The following is a 24,976-nucleotide window of genomic DNA, read 5'->3' as shown; positions in this document are numbered from 1 at the left end:
ATAACCGACAACACCAAGGTATTAGTTAGAAAATTTATCACATATACCGACGGATAAAAAAAACTCTATGACATAATATGAATGTTTATGAAGAGACTAAGAAAATGATCCAGGATATGCCGTGTAATCCTAGTGTCATGTCAAGCATTTGCAGATGGGCCTTTTCCTTGATATAACTGACAGGGAAATTTTTTAAGAAGGTATGTACAATTAGTAAAAGGAAATGTCGCATATATATGCGATTATGATGTTGTGTTTCTCTTTCGTCTTACTCATCGGTTCATCTCTGTATAGTAAAATCTAAGTTAAATATAGCAAATATAAATCACCTGATGAAACTTGATGGCGATCAAGATGAAATTTACTGTCACAACAACAACTATATGATGGTCTATTTTTAAAAGCCATGCTTGACGGGCTGATAGCAAATAAATACGGTGGATTTAGTGTGATGTTCTGATGTTCCTCAGACCTGAAGAAGAGCGAAATTGAGTTTAAGAAAAGAGCAGAAACCTTCTATTTGGACGTCAACGGTGACTATCATTGACATCGGTTAAATTTAGTGATAGCACCTGAAGTTGAAACTTCAGAACACAAAAAATATCCGAGCTGCAAACGCAATGATAAGCATCAGAAAGAATTGTTGGTTGCAAAGAAAAATATCAATTGGTATAAATATATAGATGTAGGATAAATATACGATTTGATCCAAAACTGCATCAACATAGGCAGACATATAACTCGAAAATCAGCATACATATTATCTCAATTTGTCATGCAAAAACATACCACTTCATAATCATAAGAAAAGAGAGGCAGATAGTCCAACAAAGCATATCAGGCACCAGATTCAACATTTATGTCGCTCATTTCCTTGGACAGATAGTGGCAGATGCGCAACCTGTATAAGTGGTAGAGGAGATAAGATATCTTGTTGATGTAGATAAGAAAATTCTGCAGAAACAAATGGAGCTGCAAACTGCTTGGACTTTGATAAGATAATACCACAGTGACATGGATTAGAAATTCATGGAGAACGAAACATGGGAAGGTAGAAGATTAAAGTTGGTTGACGACTGCAACATGGCAGGTTGTAGTACCTGCTGTATAAACAAAAAATAAGATATTTAACCTTCTAATGGAAGTACATACTAAAACTTCACCCAACAAAAGCGTCAGGAGGCCGTGGACATCCAACAAATATTGGGAGGCGGTATAGATTAGGGAGTAGTTAGATAGAGGAAGATGATACATGTGAGGAGGATAGAGTTGTACTTCCAAGCGACGAAAGAGACATGAGCTTGAGTGATTGATGCGAAGACATGCATGGGCGCATGATTGCATGACCACCAGGAGATGAACCGCAGAATCGGGCGGATGGCAGATGCACAGTACGATGCCAAGTTGGATAAAAGCACTAAGCATCTGGCGATTAGGCGCAACCTCGCTGATGATCTAGATATACAGGGACCATGGAAAGGAGAGGATTGAAAAGAGGTGTTGACATTGTTGGGAAGGAGAAGCGGAAGGGATGGTACCAATTGTAGGAGAAGGGACTGAGGAACGTGCCTGTGGAAGGCGGCGGCCGCTCAGTTAAATCCAGTAGTTTCTACCGTATTTGCAAGGTAATGGAAGGCAAGGAGATGAGCGGGCGATAAATGCGCGCTGCTGTTTCGATGTGCCTTCAAGGTTGCATTTTTGTCTGGGATATAGGGAGAGAGTCGGTCGCGGTGGACGGAAGAGATACCGGCGCCCATTGGAGTCGCAACGGGGAAGACGATGGCCGGCGACTTTTTTTATTAGTTTAATGGCCAGCGACTTTTTGTGATGGGGCTACATCGGCGTCTAACAATCATGGGCTACAGGCCTACAGCCCACGTACCAAGTACTGGCTTGGGCAGCCCAGTTGTAAGAAATATGAAAAGTGCAATGCATCGAGTCCATCCAGGGCGCTGGTGTCGCACGGAAAAGATGAGGTCGAAACACGAGAGGTCGGTCTGCCAATTGGAACAGAGATGCTGACGTGGCACTTTGAAGAGGTGGATAGGTTGCATGTTAAGAGAAATAAGATAATGGGGATCAACTATTTAGGTATTATAGATCCACGTCCACCACGTTTGTTTGCTCGGCCAGTCGGATCAATCATCCTACGGCACAGCTATACAATGGTCTCCGATAGGAACTACTACTTTCTAGGATCCATCGCACCAAACAAATCCAACCTTGCCTTTGCCCTCAGAGTCTTCGACCCCCGGTCCCTCGTACGTCCCGCCACCATGAGCAAAATCAAGGGCGCCGACATGACCTGCAACTCCCTGCCGGACGGTGACGATCTCCTCTGGAAGATCCTCCTCCGCCTCCTGCCACAGCCGTCCTCCCTCCCGCGCGCATCTGCGGTCTGCAAGCGGTGGCAGCGTCTCACCACCGACCCCATGTTCCTCTGTGACTTCTACACGCACCACCGGAAGCCGCCCCTCCTCGGCGTCTTTGAGTACCGTGATAGCATGGTCTTCACCTCTATCCTCGACGCCCGGACCACATCCCTCACGAGCGCTTCAACCTCCAACGCTATAGTTGCCGCCACGAATACAGCACACCCAGCAGTCCTCCCCACAGGAACGAAGTGCTATGCTGCCGCCACGGTCGTGTCCTCACCAATGACCATGTGTGCAAGGAACTCATCGTGTGCACCCCCGTCACATGCGAGTAGTGTCGCATGGCCATTCCGCCCGCTTTCAGTTTCAAAGCATTCCTCTACCACATCAATGGGGCAGCCTTTTCGGAAAAAAAAATCAATGGGGCAGTGCTTTGTGCTGCCAGCGACCAAGGCCACGTGCACGGCGGTTGTCACTCCAGTCCTTTCAAGGTGATCTTGGTGATCATGAACCAACAAGAAGATCATCGACCTCTCGCATGTGTTTACTCCTCAGAGACTGGTTCATGGGGCAAACTCATCTCAACAGACACTCCATATTTGATTTTCACTGCTCATAGACCCGGGTCACTTGTTGGCAATGCAGTCTACTGGTTGGTTACTACGATGAGTTACGGGAATGACATGCTTAAGTTTGATTTGGAAGAGCAGACTCTAGCTGTTATTAATGGGCCACCGGTTACAGATCGTCCCCACTGTGGTCAGATCATCCAAGCCAAGGCTGAAGATGGTGCTGTTGGTTTTTCCATTTTATCTTACCCGCGCTTACAAATGTGGCGGGGGAATATGAATATTCCTGGTGTTGCCACATGGGTGATGTGGAAGACCATTGAAATAAACAATATTCTTGGGCTCCCTATTCAGGCAAGGTGGAGAGGGTTCGAAACCATACTGGGATATTCGAAGGATACATATGCTATTTTTATATACATGGACACCAATTTATACATGGTTCAACTTAAATCAATGCAATCCAAGAGACTTCACAAAACAATTTATATCAATGATTACCATCCTTTGACAGGTTTCTATTCACCAGGTATTTGCTCAATCTTAGTATTTGTATTGTAGCAAGGACGTTATGTTGTGTAAATGGTTGCCAAACATCTATATTGTGCTTCTTAAGTCACTAACAACTTAATCTTAATCAACAAGTTTCCTTTCGTTAGATAGACACACTTCTGTTTGGAGGCGTAACCCTCTCGCGTCGCTTCCCTCGCGAGCGACCGAGGGGCCAACCCTAGCCACCGGCGCCTTAGGTCTCCCCGCCCCTCTTCTCCCCTCGCCGCCGCCGGTCCGCGCCGCCAGGCAAAGCCCGCTAGGTGCTGGCGGCAGCGGGGCCCCATCTCCTCCTCGCGCGAGGGCTTGGTGCTGACGGGCGTCCTCGGGCGGCGGCGGCGCATTCATCCGGGGCGCGGTGCCGCGCGGGCAGGTCCGGCAGCAGTGCTGCTGTGTCTCGTCCTGTGCGTGGAGGGCCGGACACGGCTGGGGCTGCGGGATCATCCGGAGGCGACAGGGGCGACTCCGGTGTTGGATCCGCGAGCAGCAGGTAGGGTGGCGTCCCTTGCCTATGCGGTGGCGGCCAGATCCATGGCCGACATGGTGCTCTTCCCCTCAGTGGAGTCTATGCCTGGAGATGGGCGACGGAAGCCGCGGATCTGGCATCCCGTCCAGATCCGCCCCAGCGTGGCAACCGGTGGCGCATGGAGGACCGGTGAGGGCCGGCTGGAGGCTCCCTGCCTGCGTGCCGACAACGGCTTTGGTCTTCACAGCGAAGCTCCGTTCGGTTTCAGTCAGCTACGAGATCGGGGGGCTGTGATTTCCAGTGAAAATCGTGCCGACTACGGTCATGGCGAACGATGTCGGCGTATATGACGTCATTCCCTTCTTGAGGAATCGTTGTTGTAGGTCATGGCGCCCCACTCGTGATGTTCCGGGGGAAACACTAGATCTGGGTCTACCGGATCGGACGATGATGGCACCTTCAATGCCGTTGTCCCTCCTGGGGGCATCGTTTTGGAGCACTTGCTGGCTGGAGGGGACAAGAGGAGGAGCGGTGTTACATCTACCGCAAGGCCGATGGCGGATCCCGGCGGCATAGCGCCGCGGAGGTTCGGCGATGGGCATGTATTGGAGATAGACTCGCGCAGGAGGAGGAAGTTGTCTAGCGTTATGATGGCGTTGATGGCAGAGAGGCCTGGCAAGGTCGGTGCATCAGTTCTGCTCTAAGGATGGACCGAGGGAAGATGGAGGTGACGGCCCTTGCAGCGTGCGGTGCTCACTGGGAGTGTGCCAGACCGGTGTGGGACCCAATCCAGGTAGTGGTTGGATGGGACACCCGGCTTTAGATGTTAGACTTTGGTGCGATGTCTGTTTGGTATTAGGCCCGGACATTCGGCACACCTTCATCAAGGGGATAGGAGTAGCAACATCATTGCCATGACGGTGACTTCAGGCTTATTGATGTATCACCTTGTATGATCTTTGTGAATAATTAACAATATGGCTGCATGCATCGTCCAAATGCAGAGGCCGGGGGTCCATCCTCCTTTTCTAAAAAAAGATAGACACACTTGACTTGTGGCCATGTTATTTTATGTTACATGCATGAGTAAAAATGTAAAAAGGAAAAGTAGTGGCTGCACTCACCCAAGAAAACATAGTAAAACATTTCAAAAAATTCTAAAACTTCGTGGGAATGATCATCAACAAATGTTATGGGTGCTTGCAAAGTTTGGTGGTCAAGTAACATTCGACTAGCTCTGTACTAAAAGGACAAAATTACAAAATCTGCTCAAACAGTGCACTTACATTTTGAGTAATTTTCAGTGATTTTGTTTTTTTTGTACAGAGCTCCTCGAATGTTATTTGACCATCAAACTTTGCAAGCGTCCATAACATTTGTTAATGATCATTCCCACAAAGTTTTGGAATTTTTTGAAATGTTTTGCTATGTTTTCTTGCGTGGGTGCACCGAGCTGGGGTGTAGAAAAATCATTCTCGAAATCAAATATCACATGAGTAAAAATGTAAAATCAAATATCACTTAGTAACATAATTGGCATCTTCGTAATCTTCAGGCTTTTTCAAAGCTCAATAATAAAATAGTATGTTGACCATACCTTCTGAAATAATATGTTTGCGTCACTTGCTGAAGACCCTCCTGCAGGTGACCAAGACATATGGAACACACCAGATTAAATTTCATTTCATGGCTCTACTTGGACTCCATTAATATAAACCCGCATGCCCAAAATCACTTTTGTTGATTAAGTTAATTAGTTTGGTGTGTTTTGCTAATTTTGTATGCTTGATATGATGAGGAGCGCAAAAGGAAAGAGGAGCGATTTACATGAGATAAATCTAGACCATGTCTTGGATCTTCTTAACAGCTAAATTCTACCATTTAGAGCAGTTTAACAAACATTCCTTTCATGAAGTATCTAGGCAAACTGCTTTCAGGAACATTCCGTGCATTTACAATAGATGTAGCTCTTTCATTATGAAGTATATATCTAAACATACTACTTTTAGGCACATTCTTGCATTTACAGTCAATGTTGTTTTGTTTATATATTGCTAGTAAAAAATATGGGATATATTGTTGACACAGATCCCATACATCGAGTACTTTCTGGTGTACATATACGTCGCGATTCGTTCGCCTGTACTTTCGGTTGAGAGATACACGCCCACGTATTGAGTCCGGGAGATCCTACGTCCCAAGCAAGCAAGCAACCTAGCTGCCTGCTACGTACACTAGTTCATCTATAAAAATATGAGTTATTTTGCTCAAGTTGTGTTTGTAGGCTCAACAGTGTAACCGCCTTACTGGTGTCTTTCATTATCCATTTGTCCTTTCCTGGGCACTTACATTAATTGAATTCTTATGCTTCTAGGTATAACCATTGCCGGTGGATGTGATGGAGCTGAAGTGTTGCATGATGCACCGGGATGACAATCTACTTTGATTTGCTAATATGTTGGAATGTTTCGGCAGGTAATAAAGAACATCGCTTGATTACGATTTGTGAGATTTGGGCCACTTGATTTTTTGAGTTGTAAATATCCGGTTGCCAACATAGGTAGCGAAAACTATTGTTGGTTGGAAGTGCAGAATCTTTTTTTTAAGTGCAGTATCTGAATAACGATTTTGCTTTCTCCAGCTATATATTGGCAGGCAGTCTGTACTTTTATTAGAAAATCAGAAAGTTAAAAGCTACTCCACCGTCCCATCATGTATGATCATTTTTCAAGCTATGTTAGCTTGAGAAATGATCTTATATTGTGGAACAGAGGGAGTATGTACTATGTTATTAGTAGTGCATATCAGGTTACCAATGGACTGATGTTCTTGCTTTTTCTCCGGGTTTAGAACTTTAGAATCAGAATTCAAGTTGTAATATGGCTCTTGTGACTGCTGTCAAAGCAGGATAACTGATTGAATTCTCTATGGAATTTATGGATATTCAAGCTGTAGTAGGTTGACTGGCCTAATTTACCATCAACGTTGGTGATCAAGATGTAAGTCTCAGCTGTGTGTAGGTTACTGTGCTACCGGCCCAAAGTTTGGCAACAGAAAAGTCACATTCTAAATCCAAATTCAGCCTGTGTTTTGCAACGTTATGTTCCAAGACAAGACAACTATACATGTGTTCAGCTCTTATGGAGCTTCTTTCTCAAGGCAAAGTGCATTTCCTACTCTGTAGGTTAGCCATCAACACACACTAACACAGGAGCCTTGTTAGGAAACTGATGACCGAGTTCGATATCTGTGTTGCTCCGCTGGTTGTGCGCTAAGAAGTCTCTAGGAGTAAAAAATCACCAGAACAAACAATTGATATCTGTGTTTCCTTTGTATGGCTGCCTGATTTCATTTTAATTGTTTGGTCCAGCGGCTGCAGCTCATTTTCGTTGCAACATTTTTAGGGCCAGTTATTTCGGCTTCCAGAGTGGTTTCTTACCTGCGAAATTAAGCCAAAGCCGAAAGAACTGGAAATTTTGGTTCGGCATAACTTCCCAGCCACTGCGAAGTTGGGGAGACACCACTCGAAGGCAGCTTCCTGAGCTTCTCCTGTAAGTTAAATCGTCGAGCCCCTAAATTACCCTAAAAATTATTACATCAGAAATGCACCAACACAGCAATACAGCTTGCTGCGATCCGCTCATCATCATCATCATCATCATCACCCTTTTAAGCTTCTCCTGTAAGTTAAATCATCGAGCCCCTAAATTACCCTAAAACATTATTATATCAGAAATGCACCAACACAGCAATACAGCTTGCTGAGATCCGCTCATCATCATCATCATCACCCATTTAAGCATATACGCAATGAGTTTTTGTTCCATTCATTTGCCCGACCTGTACATGAGAGAACTGTGTGTTGAAGACCAAGAAAACATGTAACAGTCAGAGTTTAAGCTAGCTGTGTATGCAGTGTACCTGAGCATGTGCGAGAATGACAAAGATGTGCATATAGCAGAGAATTGCTTTGGAATTCTAACCAAAGCTGCTATAACTGTCATGGCTCAAGAGGAGCTGCCTGGCACAAGCGGGTAAAAAAAAGAAAGAAAGAAAGAGACTGTAAAATTGGATGTAACGTCATTGCCTAATCAGGCCGACGGTTCCCTGTTTATATATGCCAGAGAAGCCTCACGTAAAGTATACAGAGAAGAAGAGATCTATTACAGAGGTATTCGGATAGAATACATAATGAATAAGGGACAGAGAGACAGCTCCTAACACGTACAAAGAAATCCTTTTAACACCCTCCCTTAATCACAACGAAGCTAATTGGGATTATGCTTGAAAGATTCAAAACTCCTTGTAGGTAATGCTTTAGTGAAGCCATCTGCATTCTGATCTCTAGAGTGAACAAATCTGATTTCCAGTTGTTTATTAGTAACTCTTTCACGAACAAAGTGGAAATATATCTCAATATGCTTAGTGCGAGCATGAAAAGCAGGATTAGCAGAAAGGTATGTGGCACCAAGATTATCACATCATAAACAAGGAGTCTGTCCATGACTTACTCCAAGTTCCTTTAGCATGAACTGAACCCAAATGATTCCTGCTGTAGCATTTGCTAGGGCCTCGTATTATGCTTCTATACTAGTCCTTGAAACTATAGCCTGTTTCTTTGCGCACCATGACATTAAATTTGGTCCATAAAGCACTGCAAAACCACATGTTGATCGCCTATCATCAAGACACCCTGCCCAGCCAGAGTCAGAGAAAGCACTAACAAGAGTGGATGATAACTTGCTAAATGTCAGACCAATACTTAGACCATTTTTAATGTATCTAAGTATATGCTTTGCAGCCGTTCAGTGTGTTGTGGTAGATGCATGAAGAAACTGGCATAGTTTACTGACAGCAAATGAAATATCAGGCCTGGTAAGAGTCAAGTACTGAAGTGCACCAACTATACTCCTATATTTATTACCATCCTCTTGATTCAAGAGCTCCCCTTCTGTAAGAGACGATTTTTCTGTGATGGACAAAGGTGTTGGACATGGTTTACAATCCTGCATGCCAACTCTAGCCAGAAGATCATATGCATATTTCTCTTGAGAGAGATGAAGACCCTCCCTAGTTCTTTTTACTTCAATGCCAAGGAAAAAAATTCAAGTCCCCTAAATCCTTAAGAGCAAACTCGGAATTTAAGTCCTTTAGCATTCCTGTCACTGTATGATCAGAAGAACTTGTAACAATGATGTCATCAACATATATAAGCACAAATATGGATGTATTTGACTTATTATAGATAAACAATGATGTGTCAGACTTGGAGGCAGCAAAACCAAGTTTCTGCAATTTGAAGCTCAAACGAGAATACCATGCCCTGGGAGCTTGCTTTAGACCATAAATTGCTTTGTCAAGTCTACGCACATAAAAACGAGCATTCTTGTCTCGAAACCAGGTGGTTGTTTCATTTATACTACTAGACAGGGAATTTTCTAAGAAAGTTTAACAGTTTTTTTAGAGAAATACTCCTAGTTGACAGTCTAACATGGATTCTGACCAAAAGTTGTGTGATAGAGATGGACTTGCTTGCGTGAAACCTTCTCTACTTGCTCATGGAAGATAATATTCCAAACCCAAATTTAGCGCTGCGTTTATTGAATTCAGATTGAAACTCGGTGGCATCCTAGATGTAAATTGCTTTGAAGCTTGATGTCGTGAATATTTGACAGATTCTTTTTGTGAACTTCTGATAATCCAGTTATTAAACGGTAGCGCGGGGGAAGCACCGGATGGTTCCTGATTGTGCGCCCCGGTTCTGTACAATTTTTGTGTCGCTGTAAAGCCTCTTAGAAGAGTCTCCCCTTTTTCCCAAACATGTCTCTCGAGCGGTCATGCATAAAATTCCAAGAGTTTGGTAAAGCGGGTCTTCACCGCTCTCGTCCCCCCGCTCCTAACCCTTGTCGCCGCCACCACCTCCCCCACCTGATCCTGGCCGGATCCGGCGAGCCCCGCCAACGCGCAGGCCAGATCCGGGTCCCCCTGCCCTCGCTCTTCCCTTCCCTCCCCTTTTCCACCCTCGCGCCGCTTCCCCGGGAGGCGGCCAGCGCGCCTGATCCCTCGTCCTCCACCTCGCCTTGTCACTCCCGCCGCCGCCGGCGGGCGCCCCCGGCTCTGGCCCGGGTGGTGTCGGCGGCGGGGGGATCTTCTCTCCCCGCACATGCGCCCTTCCTGCCTGGGGGGGGGGGGGGGGCGGTCCGGCGACCCGGCGGCGGTGGCCGGCGGCAGACGTGGTGGAGGCACTGCTCCTTGGCGGCGGGGCAGCTTGGTTGCGCGGGGTGGCCGGCGGCGCGCCCCCGGCCCAGATCTGGGCCCTGCGGGCCCCATCTGGGTCCTAGCAGGTCGGCCAGCGGCGTGGCTTCGTTGTCTTCTGCGTGTTGCGGACGTGGAGCAGCTTGGACTGGGGGTGGGGTCGTCGTCGGCGTGCTTGCTGCAGCGTGAAGGCGGGAGCTTTACGGGCCTTGGGTGGCCCGGCCGGGCCTATGGGCCCACGGGCCTGGTGTGCTCCTGCTATTGCGTCCGGTCGGCTACCGTTGTTGATGGTGGAGGTTGGGCCCTCCCGCGTGCTGACGATGTTGTTGCCTCTAGTCCCGGCTCCTCTTCTTCGGTATGCAGACCTCTCTTCGTGGTGCCGTGGTGAGACGGTGTGAGAAGCTTTCAAGACCATGGTGGTGGTCGGTTTTGGTGGTGGGCTCCGAAGCGCCCGAGGTGAAGGTCGGGATCGGGAGAAATCCCAGTCGGCCTGGCCGACACCGACGCGGTGGCGCCTGAGGGTGCTGCCGGACCTTCCTGAAGGGCGTCAGGGGCTACCCTTCTTCTCTCCTCGTCGCGTACCGGGGGAAACCCTTAGCAGCAGCGTCGGCATCGTCGCGTCCCTTCTTGGAGGTGTTGATTGGTACCCGCGCTTCGGAGTCTAGGAGCTTGGTGGGAGATCTCCGGTGGGCGCAGTGGTCGCGAGGCTTCTTCGTGTTTTTGTTGATCCGTCGTTGTCGGCATTTGTTTCTTTTGTATTTTCTCTCTCGTTTATTTTGGACGTGTCTATGCTGCTTCCGCCCCAGCACCTATCGTTGACTGTATCGGTTGGCTGCTTTGTAATACAAAGCGGAGGAAAACCCTTTTTGGTCATAACATCTCTCTCGAGCATATGTATCGTTGAGATCGTCAGTTGTAGTTCGATCTGCAGTCTAGAATCTTGATTGTCAGGAAAAAATAACATTACTAACTAGGTCCAACCGAAAAAAAAAAACAAGAGGCAAACTCTTCCTATCTACTTTGATTGAATCAGAAGCCCACGTTTGTTTGCTTATAATCATTGTACAACACAGACACACATAGTCTCCGTTATTTCTCTCAGAAAAAAAACATAGTCTCCGATATGGACTAGGACTAGGATCGATCGGGCCAGACTACAAATCAAACCTTGTCTTTGCCCCCAGCGTCTTCGATCCCCGTTCCCTCGTAAGTCCCACCGCCATGAGCGAGAGCAAGGGCGCTGGCATGACCTGCCGTCGCCGCGGCAGCTCCCTGCCAGACGACGACGATCTCCTCCTCCTCCGCCTCCCACCGCAGCCGTCATCTCTCCCGCGCGCCTCCGTTGTCTGCAAGCAGTGGCGGCGCCTCGTCATCGACCCCAGGTTCCTCGGCAGCTTCTACGTGCACCACCGGAAGCCGCCCTTCTTTGGGTGCTACCACATCGTCGTGTTCACCCCGGTCCTTGATGCTCCCGACCGCATCCCTCGTAAGCGCTTCAACCTTGGACACTACAGCTGCAGCCACAACCACGGTGCACTTAGCGGGACCCCCCACGAGAACTACGTGCTCGGATGTCGCCACGGTCGTGTCCTCATCATTGATTCTGCATGCATGGAGATCGTCGTGTGCGTCCCTATCACTCGCGAGCAGCGCCGCGTGGCCGTTCCGCCTGAGTTCAAAAAGGTTTTACACTACGTTAACGGGGCGGTGGTCTGTGCTGCCGGCGACCAGGGCCACGTGCATGGCGGCTGTCACTCCAGCCCTTTCAAGGTCGTCTTGGTGATCATGTACAGCGAGGACAATCATCGACCCCTTGCATGTGTTTATTCCTCCGAGACCGACACATGGGGCAATCTCATCTCAACGTCCGTTCCGTGTGTGGTTATTGATGCTTATAGACCCGGGTCACTTGTTGGTAATGCACTCTATTGGTTGGATACTATCTGAATCTGACCTAATTTTCAGGGCCGGTTCACTTCGGCTTCTAGAGTGGCTTAGCCGAAAAGAACTGGAACTTTTGGTTCGGCATAACTTCTCTCCCTGTATAGTTCAGCAGAACCTCCCGAGCTTCTCCTGTAAGTAAAATCGCCACTTAGTCCTGAAATTACATTCGAAATGAACCGTTATTACATCAGAAATGCACCAGCCGGCATGAACAGAGCAACACCCCCAATCCAATCCAGTGCTAAGATGTGGAAGACATGACATGTTATTTGTTTTTATATACTATCAGGTGGGCAATAGCTCGTGAACACTGCATTGATATATTGTTAAGCTTGCTGTCCAAACACTGTTAGCATGAATATTAGAGTCAAATTAACCGTGGCAGTGTCCAGTTTGCTACGATCGGATCACCATCATCATGTTAAGCATATACGCAATGAGGTTTTGTTCCACTGATTTGCACGAGGCCTGTACATTTTTTTAGAAAAGAAGGAAGACCCCCGGCCTCTGCATCTGGACGATGCATGCAGCCACTTTATTAATTGTTCACATAAGACCTTACAAAGTCATACAACAGTAAGACTAAAGCCATCGTCTAGGCAACATCTGTCGCTACTCCTAACCAGTTGATGAAGGGCGCTGATAGTCTGGGCATAATACCAAAAAGACCTTGCATCCAAACCTAACATCTAAGACCTGAGGTCCCAACCAGGACGCCTGCCGGGTATGGGGCACCCACCAGTCCGGCGCACTCCTCAACCAGGACGCCTGCCCGGTATGAGGCCGCCGCAGCCACCTGCCATCAATCCATCTTCAGTGTTGTACTGCTGCATCTACCTTGCCCGGTCTCGCTGCCGTCGACGCCACCATGGCGCCAGACAGCTCCACTGCCCTGCGCTCGTCCATCCAACCGCATCCGTCGTCGATATGCAGCTGCACCATACCGCCAAAACTCGTCATCATCTATGCGGTAGATACAACGCCGCACCACCTGGCAACCTCCACACCGTCGCCACTACTGGAGGTACTCGGAGCCCACCATCCACAACATCTCTCCCCCGAACAGCAGGTCCTCCCAAGACGGCGCCTCCATGGAGGATACGACGCGCAGGACGTCGCCGCCGCCCAATCCAGACTGAATTTTGGACTTTCGTCCGAGAGGGGTTCGGAGGTGGATAGGAGAGACCTCGGCTTCGCCTCCACGGAGGGTAACGGCGTCAGGTGACTTCACCGATGCCGGGCCGGCCTAGCCGACCAAAGTTTCCTCCGGTCCCCATCCTATGCCACCAAACCTCCGTCTGCTGCGGATCCGGCAACGAGCCATGATCCAAAACCTGCGAAGATGCAAGAGCCATGGGGCTCGACCCGACGCCGAAACCAGCGGTCCGACGTGGCCAGTGACGACCATCACCACCCCGTGGCGGCCGACGGAGTCCGAAGATAGGATCCAGATGGATCCGATCCGGATCCGGCGGCACCCGTGACCACCGGGCAGGCCCAACGCAGCCACCACCTCGCGACACGGAGGCCGCCACCGTCACACCGCGCACGACGCCGCCGGGAGACCCGCCCGCTGCGCCGCCGAACCCCACGTTCGCCCGGCGCTCCTCTCAACCCCACTGTCTCGCGCCAGCCAAGACGAAACGGATGGGGAGAAGCCCCGCCGCCGCCCAGCCTGCCAGGCTTCGCCCGGCGGCGCTGCAGACGGCGGCGAGGAGGGAGAGGGGCGGAGGAGGTGCGAGAAGCGGCGGCTAGGTTTTCCCCAGGTCGCCCGTGGGGGCGACGCGAGGGGGCGGGGACGAGACCTGTACATGAAAAGTGTGAGTTGAAACCAAGCAAACGCGTAGCTGTCAGAGTTTAAGCAATATGTGTGTGTAGTGTGCCTGGTCGTGTGCGAGAATGACAAAGCTGTGCATAGCCAGGAATTGCTTTGGAATTCAAACCAGAGCTGCTGAAACTGTCATTGCTCAAGAGAAAAGCTGCCAGGCACAAGCAGGTGCAAAGAAAAGAAAGCAAGAGACAATAAAATCCCACTTGAAATGATTAAGTATTCAAGAGCATCTTACTACATTGCAAATTTACCTAGACTAAACCTAGCACTCACTAAGTTTTTTTCAGATAAGATATAAACACCGTCAACCCGCAATGACTGAAAATAAACCCCACTGAAGCAGGACAGGGCGTAGAGTTTGCTCGTAGAAAGAACATGAGGTGGTTTGCCGTCTCGAATGTATTCAAATATCTAGTTTATATGTTATCTGAAACCAGAGAATTTCAATTTCCCCTGTTAACATTCAAGTCGGATTTAACCATATCTTGCTTTTATGACATGGTTGTCTGCTGATATAATTATGTACTTTTGTGCCCACTGCCCAGTGCCAGCTCCCATTTTGTCTGGTTAATTACTTGTCTCACTTTCAGTTTTGCAAGCTATATGATTTTGTGGTCAACTCGTGAATGTGTTGGGGTCATTCCTTTATAAAGCGGTGACAGGCCCATAGCTTGAAGTGTCAAGTTTCAGGTTCAGATCAACAACTGTAGACAGAAAAGTAGCTACAGTGAGGGGAGGTTTGCTAGGGTTTTGGACTTGTTTCAGATATACATATGGTACAAAAAGGATGCCTTTGCTCGGTTCCAGAACATAGCTTCACAAGATTAGCAAGCAAAATGGTATTGAAATAGAGATAGCTTCATCGATAGGAGACGTCGATGGAAGAAGATCAACGGCCGAGGAAGAGCGCAGTTGGCAGGAAACGGTAAGTCATTCTCTGTGGCCGTTGGATCGCAGATCGACGCTGACACGGGTCGTCAGGAGGGCGAAATGGTACAAGGCTTGACACAAGGAAAATGTATTTGTAACTTCAGAAATCAGGAGCAAGTGTCCATTTCTTCAGTAACTTCAGAGTTTCAGAGTTACCTTCCTGAGCCCTGACACAAGGAAAATGTATTTGTATATGGCATTTAAGTTTCAACTCAACTCGCCTTGGAAATGGCATCACAGGTTGCAACAGTTCGCAACTTTGCGAGTTTTTACAGGAGAGAGATCAACCATGCCTAGCGTGTATCATGTTTGACTAAATTATCTCTGGTACCAATGTGATCATGTAATGCTTCTATTTACGAGGGTATATGACATCAGATTTCACAACATTCTGCCATCTAACAAAACAAGTCAGGAAGAAATCGCTGCTTCCGTGCCACCGCTATGAATTCGTCCATTAGCCTTCTGTCACCTCTGAATTATTCCTCAGATATCAGTAAGCTCAGGCTGTTTTTCCTCATTACATCCACCAGCAATGGTTGCGTGCCTGGATCACACTAAGCCAGGCAATTAAGAAGGCGAATACAAATGGATAAGTGAAGGCGACAGTACACTGATGAGCTGACGAATACAACTTGAGCAAAATAACTCACTAGTGTCAAAAAACGCTCTTATATTATGGGACGAAGGTGTCAAAAAAACACTCTTATATTATGGGACGGGGGGAGTAGATCAGTTTTGATACTAGCAATATACAGACATAACTATGTCCATTGTAAATGCCAGTAATATTCCTGTAAGTGGTATATTTAGCTGCTTCATAGTAGAATTTATCTCATATAAACTCATCCCTTGTCATCTCCCAAAATTAAAACACGCCAGGAGGGTCTTCAACCGATATTGTTATTAGCAAGTTCAAAAAAACAAGGCGCAGTTGAGCATAGATCGTTGAGCATTTTCAGCACGTGAATCTAAAGAGAACTATTACACTACACTGATGCGGCACATTTCCTTCCTCCGAAGATAGGCCGTTTCGAGTTATTTTGTTCCCGAACAAAAAAGCAAAGCTATCAGTGCAAGCAAACAAAAAACATACTGTAAATGCCAACACATTTGGACCTGAACAATTTTGAAACAATACCATCCAACTAACACCAGCCTGCTGCAGAAACATACATCGGCTAGTCAAAACTCCGGTACACATGCATGGAAGGGAGAAAGCATGCCACCAGGTGGAAATCGATATCCATCTGAATCTGGAGCTTGTCAATAAAACTGTAAAAAGCACACGTATGGGTTTACTTCCACTTGCCAATAAGGAAACTACTCTACTCGGAGCAGTCCAACACGATCTAGCATATAGCTTTCCATTGTATATAGGGAGGCTTAAAGCGATTAAGAAAAGAGCAAAATAGACAGGAGCTTTTCTAAAGCAGACAGATAATCGTAGATTGCATCATTGCAAGACAATTTCATCAGAAAAGCATGCAGTATACATGGCACACACTTGTGCACCACTGTTCCATGCATGCTGGATTGAAGTTTGAGATTACTGTGCTGCGGTGGTATTCATCGAAATAGAATCATACATTTCATCTATCAACATGAGTGCACAAGAAACAAGGCAGCAGCAACCTCAATCTCAGTATAAAAAATCAATTCTGATTCTTGTTGTCTCGGCATTCCCATTTAATCCGTGTTGCTTTCAGTCATATAAAACATGTTGGAATGCCCTGGAAGTCCTGCAGAGAAGGATTACAAATAAGATGCAACCTCACTCACTCTCAGACTAAGAATTACAGCTAAGAAAATAGACATGCTTATCAAAACCACAGCTGACAAGCACACTCATAACACACAAGTTTTGGTGATACACGGGACTGAAACTATCATAGATAAACAGAAGAGCTACCATGCACAAACACCTAACAAAAATAAGCGATGACGAAATCCAACTTGATACAATGCTAGGGTAAGCTGAAATTCCCTGGATTTAGGTATTCAAAAACAACTTGCTACACTAGAGACATGGCTAGACTAGGGCAGAATAATAAGTTATTTTAGATAGCATCTAAACACTGCCAACAACGTTGATGCAATGCGGCAAACTCAGTGACAACTAACATCTGCAGCAGCCCTTCTTTACCTGGGGAAAACAAAAGCGCTAATCTGTTACTAACATGATAACATGATACGGACAAAATCTAACAGTGACATCTAGGAGTACAAACTCATGATCAGCATAGCCATATAAGGAAGAGCTATATACAATACCCCCACCTCCTAAAAAGGAAGAGCTATAACATATTACTGGCTATATGTCCTAGGAATATCAACAAAGTAAGTCTTCCAACCTTATCACATGAATTTGTGAGGTGATGGAGTTGAATGATGTGGCTGATGCTTGTAGTAACAAAATTGGCTACTACCAATATATCAACTTATAGATTATGAAACAGCTAAACCTAAGGAGAACTCTCAGCATACAACATTTGGACAATCTGCATATCATTTGTGATCCAAAAAAAGAGCCAATTTTTACTTAGCAGCACCACCATTTTAATTGTTTGTCTGTGTTATTAGCATGTGCGAATCCCTATAGTCGAATGGATAGTAGTTTGAGGGTACATGCTACCCACACTAGACGCCCAATATTTCCCAAAGTGAAAATCAAACAGTTCAAATCTCACAAACTATATTCAGAAAATTTTCTTACCTGTTACCATTTAAGCACATTAGAACATCAAACCAAACAATTACCCTGTGAATCATGCATCATTTCAGCTCCATCAAATCCACCAGCAATGGATGTGCCTGGAAGCATAAGGCAATCATTTAATAAAGTTCCATCAAAAATAAAAATGGATATGAGAAGGCAACAGTCAGTTTATTACATAGATGAATTGACAAATATAAGAGAACATGCTCTTGTATTTATGTTGTACAACTCACTACTGATACTGGTAAGAAATAAAACCACATATGTTGCTTTTTGCAAGGAATATTCATTTAATCAATATACATATACATAGCTACCTCATAGTGAAGAATTTAGCTTATAAGAAAGGAAGACAGGGCCTACAATTTAACTCATTAACTCATCACCTATGTTTTTAAGGCGGTAAGGCGAGGCGAGGCGCTGGGGGGGCGCCTCACTGCCTAAGCGCTAAGGCATAAGGCGAGGCGACGCCTTAGACACATACATATATAATAGATGGCAGCCAATTAGGAGATTTAACTACTAGCATTGACATCATAAACTGTACATACATATATAACAGATGGCAGCCATTTAGGAAATTTAACAATTAACATTAACATAATTAGTTGTTGCCAAATCATAGGCCTCAAATCATCTTCTGTAAATGACAGAACGGCGCCTTTGAACTTCAGCTTCATCCTTCTCATCAATATATCGCTCCATAGCTTTAAACTTTCTAGTGTTTTAAGGATTTGCGCATCTCTATCCTAATCTCCATAGATGCCTCGGGACACATATCTGCATCACTACAACCCCAAGAAAGGTGCTGCTTCAGCCTTCTCACTCCAGCATGGACTATCTTGCCACACAATGTACACTGGAGTAAATCTTTCCTCTCTAAATCTGGCCAGAACCCATACTTCCAAACTGGATCATCTGATGTAGCTCTTCTCCTAGGATCCATCAGAGCAGGGACACCTCGCTGCTGCAGCAACACTGAGAAAAGACCCAATCAACCGTCAAAGAGAGAAGAGCCAAATCACTAGAGCAAGCAGACAAGCATGGGGAAGGAGAGAAGCGATGGTGGGGTTGCTGCCTTGTGGATGGAGAAGCAGATTTGGGAGCAAACAGATGCAGAGGAGGAGCAGGCAAGCAGCCAAGCACATCTACAGATCTACCTACAATGCAGGAAGAAACAGAGTATTAGGAGGGGTAGAAGAAAATTCAGAGGAGGCCGGGGTAGAAGTGAGATGAGAACGGGAGCCACACCTTGCTGTTGCGCCAGAGTTGGAGGGAGAGCTGAGCCCGGCGAGGAGGGGCACAGATCGGAGCTGTAGAGGAAGGAGTCGCCGCCAAAGGTCAGAGAGGAGAGAAGGAAACCCTATCGGGTGGATTGGACGATTACCTGTTCGCACTCGCGCGCGAGCCCAATATTTCCCGCGAAAGCTTCCCGCGTGGGCCACTCTTTCCCGCCTGGAAGCAGCCCATGGCGTCCGATCTGGCCCAAGGCGCCGCCCTACGCGCCTAGGCGGACGATTCAGACGCCCTAGGATCTAAAGCGGACGCTTTACGACGATGTATAAGGCAGGTTCGACGCCTTGTCATCGCTTAGGCGACGCTTCACAGACGCCTTAAAAACAGAGCTCATCACTCCTCATTTCAAGAAGACAAAACGGAAACATGCAAAAACTCATAAACACTACACCGGCAAAAGTGATCTTGGGTATTCAAATTAAGTAAACAGAGCCTGATTAGAGACAACAAATGCAAAAAAAGAAAAAGATGTGTTACACTAGTCACTTGCAGGTCAAAGACAACTATATTAACTGATAACAGAAAAGAAAGCCATAAGGTTGTCTATCTAGGAAATGAATAGTGAAGCATGAAGACAAATATATTGAATGGTAACATATATTAAGCAATATATCTATAAACTTGTTTGTCTAGCAAAAGGATGATAACTAAGTTTAAGTTGTTATACTTGAGAATCACAACGAAGGTATTCAAACATCCATGTACAGAACACAACAAGATTAAGTTACTCCTAATACAAGGACTAAGGATGAAAAATCACCTGGAGGATAGAAACTTTTGAATGAATGATAGAGAGTATGACTACCGTTTTCACAAAGTTTCCTAGACTTCATCGACTTAAGCTGAACCACATAGGCAGCACGGCCCACAGATAGAATTATTTCATCACTATCCTCAAGGCATCCCAGTATATTTCTCTCGTCTGCCTCCTCTCCTTGAATCTGTTTAGGGAGCCCAAGAATTGTACACATGTCAATGGTCTTCCATAGCACCCATGTGGCAACACCATAGCAATTGATATTCCTCTGCCACATTTGTAATTGTGGGCAAGACAATATGGTGAAGCCAACAGCACCATCCTCAGCCTGGATGATCCAATGGCTGCCACGTGGGAAATCAGCATCTATAACGGGAGGCCCACTAATCACAGCTAGGCTCTGCTCATCCAAATCAAACTTAAGCATGCCGTCGCTTATAGATTCCAGCAACCAGTAAAGTGCATTATCAACAAGCAAGCCAGAGATACCTTCATCAAAAAGGTGACATGGAACGGTTGCTGAAATGATATCACCCCATATGCCAGTCTCTGAAGAGTAAACACAAGTGATAGGTGGATCATATGCTCCGTTATCAGAGATCAACACGACGTTGAAGGGGCTCGAGTGGCAGCTTCCGTGCATGTGGTCATGGTGGACGGAAGCGCAGAGCACAGCCCCGTTGAAGCGTCTTCCTACGAACTCTGGCGGAAGGGCTATGCGGCGCTGCCCGCCGGTGATAGGGTCGCTCACGATGACCTCATTCGGCCGATTGTACGTGAACGTGAGGACGCGGCCGTGGCGGCAATCAAGCAGCTGGAGCATCCCCTTGCTGCGGTCGCGGAGATGCAGGTCGAAACGGCTGCGAGGGATTCGGTCGGGACGGTCCATGATGGGGGTGAAGAAGAAATCATCCTTGCCTTGGTGGAAGACGCCGAGGAGGGGCGGCTTCCGGTGATGGAGGCGGAAGCGGTGGAGGAACTTGGGGTCCGTGGCGGCGCATCGCCACTGCTTGCAGACGGCGGAGGCCCGGAGGAGCGAGGAGGGCTGCCGCGGAAGACGGAGGAGGATCTCCCTCAGGAGGTCGTCGTCTTCGACCGGCGAGGCCAGCGCCGCCGGGAGGCAGATCACTCCAGCGCCCTCGCCAGTGGCGCGGATCTGGGAACGGGGGCGGGGGCGGGGGCGAGCCACTCTGGCTTCCTCCTGGCTCGCCAGAACCTGGGGATGACCCGACGGCCTCCTCACTCGCGTGGGTTTGGGGGCTGCGGCGGCGGCGGTCGCCGTCCTCACTCTCTTTCATTTGGGCGGCGGCGGCGGAAGAGACGAGTGAGTTCACCCTACCCGTGGTTGTAGCACTCGGGCTTAGTGGTGGTGTTGGGCCCCCATTCTCTTCACCCGACGGCTGCATCTGCGCAATGCGCACCAAATTTTTTCCTCAGCTTCGTCACACATTTCCCTCTTTGTTGTACAGCAGCTAGCTTAGCTAAGGAGCATTTGGAGACATAGTTTTGAACTGGCTACAGAGATTAGTAGTATGTGACCATGCATCTAGCTTTCTTCTTCTATTCTATCCATGTTTCTTGGTTCACCAGTAAACTGATGAAACGTGTCACTTTTCGAACGTCGTTTCGAACCATGGACATAATTTAGGAATCCGCAAGCTGCTAATTGCTCCTCCGTGTCTCGTTTCAGCCAGATTCCCCGGGAACAGTTTTTCTCTGAAGAGAGCGTTATTTTGAACCAGGATTGCATTATTTTATGATGGTAAATGCAATCAGTAATCCAGTTCAAAATATAACCTCCTGGCTGAAGAAGCCTAGACATGTAACAGAAGAGTATGCGATGAAAATCAAACCTGTAATATTACTTGGGGAAGCTCAAATCCACCAGACTTTGGGTATTCAAAAGCCTCTTGCTACATTAGAAACATGGCTACAATAACAAAGACACTCAACAGGACATGACTCGCTCAATTAATATGTACATGGCACAGCCAATTTGAAAAGTATGGTTGTTTGCTTTAGAAAAGAATGTTCTTTTTTTTTTTGTCAAAGCAAAACTTACTGATCCCATAATACACAACCAAACAGAAAAGCAGAGGAGAAAGAAAGAAACCGATGTAGAAAAACACGGCATGCCTTGTGGCCGCATCCTCCCCAAAAAATTAGGGTTCTCTGCTTCCCGCCGGTGCTGTCGTCGGTCCGCCTCGTCTCCGATGGTCTTAGGGCCATGGAGGGCGTGGTGGATCCCGGCTTTTGCCGGTGGGAGAGCTCCGTTTTAGATGTATCTTCGAGATTTGTTAGGGTTTGTGTCCTACTCAGGAAGGCAAGACAGCGATGGCTCCCTGAAGATGGAATAAGGTCCTCCCCGCCTAGCCCTCTTTCCGGTGGTGCATCGAGCATTGTCGGTGTGCGCATGGAGGTGTGTCTCTGGCGGATCTATCTTTGGTGGATTTGCTCGGATCTGTTCGTCGTTCGTCTACGTTCATGTGTTTTCAGGTTGGATCGCTCTGATCTATGCTACTCTTCATTGGCGGCAGTTGCTGTTCTGGTGCGCTGGTCCCCTATGGGACGTTAGCACGATGACTTTCCGACTGTCTACTACAACAAGTATTGTCCGGCTCCAGTGAGGGAGGGATGATGACGGTGGCGCGCCTTCGGTTCCCTTCACCACTTGTAGTCATCGCTATGTGGTCTATGGATCTGGATGTATTTTTTATTATTTCTACTGTTCGTTGTACTTCCATGATTGAAAGTGAATAGATCGGATTTTTTCCTGCAAAAAAGGAAAGAAACCGATAATCCACTTCCGAGCACAGGCTCATCTGCACCCGCGCTGAAGAAAAAAATCAAAACAAATAATAGAAAAATTCAAAAAATTCCACATTTTTTCACATGGTAGATAATTTGACGCGTGAGTTCTGATCCAATTTTCAAATCATTTGGACATCTGAGCAGCTCTCGGCAAAGAAGACAAATTCGAGGTCTGTAAAAAAGTTTACTGTTCATGCACTGTTCTGACCCAATTTGTCTTTTTTCCTGAGAGCTACTCAGATGTCCAAATAACCTAAAAATTGGAGCGGACCTCACCTAATAAATTTTCTACCATGCAAAAAAGGATTTTTTTTCTAACGGGGTGCAGATGAGTTTGGGCACCAAAACGCTGCACTCGAAAGAAACTATCTATCTTAACTATACTAAGAAAGCAGAGCTCCAACTTATGAACATTTTGTCTTCATTTACAAAGGTTTATGAAGATTTTTTTTTTGTCCGTGTCTGATTGCTACTAAAATTTATGAACATTTTGAATGCATTTACAAAGGTTTATGAAGATTTTTTCAAGTCAAAAATATTGTTTTAACTTGTGGACATTTTTAAATTTGCATAAACCGACTGGAATAAAAAAAACCAGATGGAAAACTCCCTGAAAGAGAAACAAAGTTTTTTTAGTGCTAATTTTTTTGAGGGATAAATAGAAACAGAGGTTTTTTTTAAGAACCAGTTGTAATTTTATTAGAAACAGAGCTGAAGCGCTACAAAAACTGTTCAACATTCCGTGGGCTGCATAGGCTGGGCCTTCTACGCCTGCATGAGGCAGGGGCCTGCTCATACCCTTCCTCCTTACCCCTGAAAAAAAATCTTTGTCTAAAAAAAACACCTTTCTCCTCCAGCCGTTGGCGTTGCTGGCGGCGCCCCATCCGCGGCGAAGTCGCCGGTGAGCTGGGCCGTCTGGCCGTAGGGCATTGCTGCCGCCATTAATCGCGCCTAGTTCCATAGCTTTCCACCACGCCCCATCAGGAGCCGCGCCGCCTCTAATCGCTGACCTCCAGAGAGGGGAACCGCGTTGCCGTCTTCGGTTTGACCCCCTCAATCCTCATCGGTGGAGGTAATTAACCAACTCCCTTATCAATTACTCGCTCGGCCAACAATTCAATGATGAAACAGTCACGCATGGGTTCTTCAGTAGGGACAAGCATGGCAGGTCAAGGATAAGGTTTGGGATGAACCACACGAACGTCAGGCAGGTCAATGTAACCTCTGTATTGCAATTTACGCGATGATTTGGTGCAACGGCATTGCATTATATGGTGAGCCGAAAACCAAATGGGATTAAACTTGGCATAGCTGATGTAGATGTAGTGATGTGTATATGTCTTTTGGTATAGTTGGACATTTTCATGGCTTGGGTTCATCAGTTGGCGGGTGGTTCAGAGAAAAAACCACTAATTAGGAGGCATCATTATAGTTGACAAGCTTCCTTACCGATTCTAGTTCTTGCCCCGTGATTATTTTGTCACGAAGCTTATCTTGGCTATCAAACCATGCACCGTCATCCGACCTCCTCCTCCTCCTCCTACTCAGCATTTCCAACACAACCGTGCCACAGCCGTAAACATCTGACTTGAAAGATATTGTTCCAAACTTCAGAAAATATTATATGTAGCATTTAAATATTTTCTGAGCACGACAAGTTAAACAGTTGGAAGCCATATTTTCCATCTTTTGAGGAAGCAGAGCCACCTTTTTAGACATAAGAACTTGATGCACATCACTACTTCCTCTGCCCTCTGGTCACCATTGTATAGCAAAAAACTCTGAATTTCAGCAATCCCCACAAAACGAGTCATTTTTTTAAACAGAAGTTCTACTATTGCAGAAGGGTGTATAAGGTCCTTTTTTTGCCCTCTTCTGAAAAAAAAAGAATTTTTGTTATGTCTGCATGATGGCCGCTCCATATAAAACTGGAGTTTTGCATAGGAACTGTGAAGCAACAAAAAGAGCTTAGAAACACATAAAGGAACTTCCTGCCTTTCCAAACTTGGTGGATTATTGTCAGTACAAAAAGTACTTGTTGATACTAAACATCTGGTGTTTATTATTCTCACGAAATCCCAATTTGCTTTCATACGGTGCGTTTCTCAGCTTTCTCTTCACATGTGAAAATTTTAAACATGCTATTAATTTCAAGTACAATAACTAGAAACAGATTTGCAATGGAGAAACTAGACACAAAAAATAAGGTTGAATTATTCATCTGTTGTAGAGGCTCAGAAGCTGCTTGGAATCTGCTCAAGACCAGGACGTCTTTACTGACAAAAATATCTTACTCACCATGATGGTTCTGTGGTTCCCGTGCAACAGAGAAGGATGGCCAGAGCCTTGTTATCTTGGGTCCTCTGGCCAATATTTAAAGAATGCAAATTAGTCATCTTAATATCTCTGGAGTACTGAAGCAGCAACATTGACTTCACCATTGATCAGGTCCTTGAATTGCCTCCATCGCTGGT

General features: G+C 46.5%; 1 protein-coding gene across 9 annotated transcripts; it reads right to left on the bottom strand.

Annotated features, from left to right (window-relative positions):
* Positions 1-15,105: 15,105 nt before the first annotated feature.
* On the bottom strand, positions 15,106-21,104 carry LOC123077066 (uncharacterized). Of its 9 annotated transcripts, XR_006436366.1 has the most exons (5): positions 19,695-21,104; positions 19,026-19,250; positions 18,890-18,951; positions 17,636-18,616; positions 15,106-17,065 (listed from the first exon to the last, which is right to left on the bottom strand). XR_006436366.1 is itself a non-coding variant. In XM_044499267.1 (3 exons), exons 1-2 carry the CDS (start codon positions 20,578-20,580, stop codon positions 17,663-17,665), a joined length of 957 nt encoding a protein of 318 aa, XP_044355202.1. In that variant the 5' UTR covers positions 20,581-21,098; the 3' UTR covers positions 15,106-17,065; positions 17,636-17,662. The 9 variants fall into 9 exon arrangements, 2 of the variants coding, with proteins under 2 accessions (XP_044355202.1, XP_044355203.1); XR_006436365.1 differs by having other exon boundaries at positions 17,636-18,798; positions 18,890-19,250; XR_006436362.1 differs by having other exon boundaries at positions 17,636-18,798; positions 19,026-21,103.
* Between the last annotated feature and the right edge of the window lie 3,872 nt (positions 21,105-24,976).

Source organism: Triticum aestivum, chromosome 3D, assembly GCF_018294505.1.
Source record: "Triticum aestivum cultivar Chinese Spring chromosome 3D, IWGSC CS RefSeq v2.1, whole genome shotgun sequence".
Lineage (NCBI taxonomy): Eukaryota > Viridiplantae > Streptophyta > Magnoliopsida > Poales > Poaceae > Triticum > Triticum aestivum.
This window is presented reverse-complemented; position numbering and strand designations above follow the sequence as displayed.

Excerpts from the sequence above, each read along its gene's own strand:
- LOC123077066 (XM_044499267.1), bottom strand. The coding sequence starts at position 20,580 with ATGGACCGTCCCGACCGAATCCCTCGCAGCCGTTTCGACCTGCATCTC. Across the intron at positions 17,734-19,694 it reads CAAAAGTTTCTATCCTCCAG|GCACATCCATTGCTGGTGGA; the intron begins GTGATTTTTCAT and ends TTATGCTTCCAG.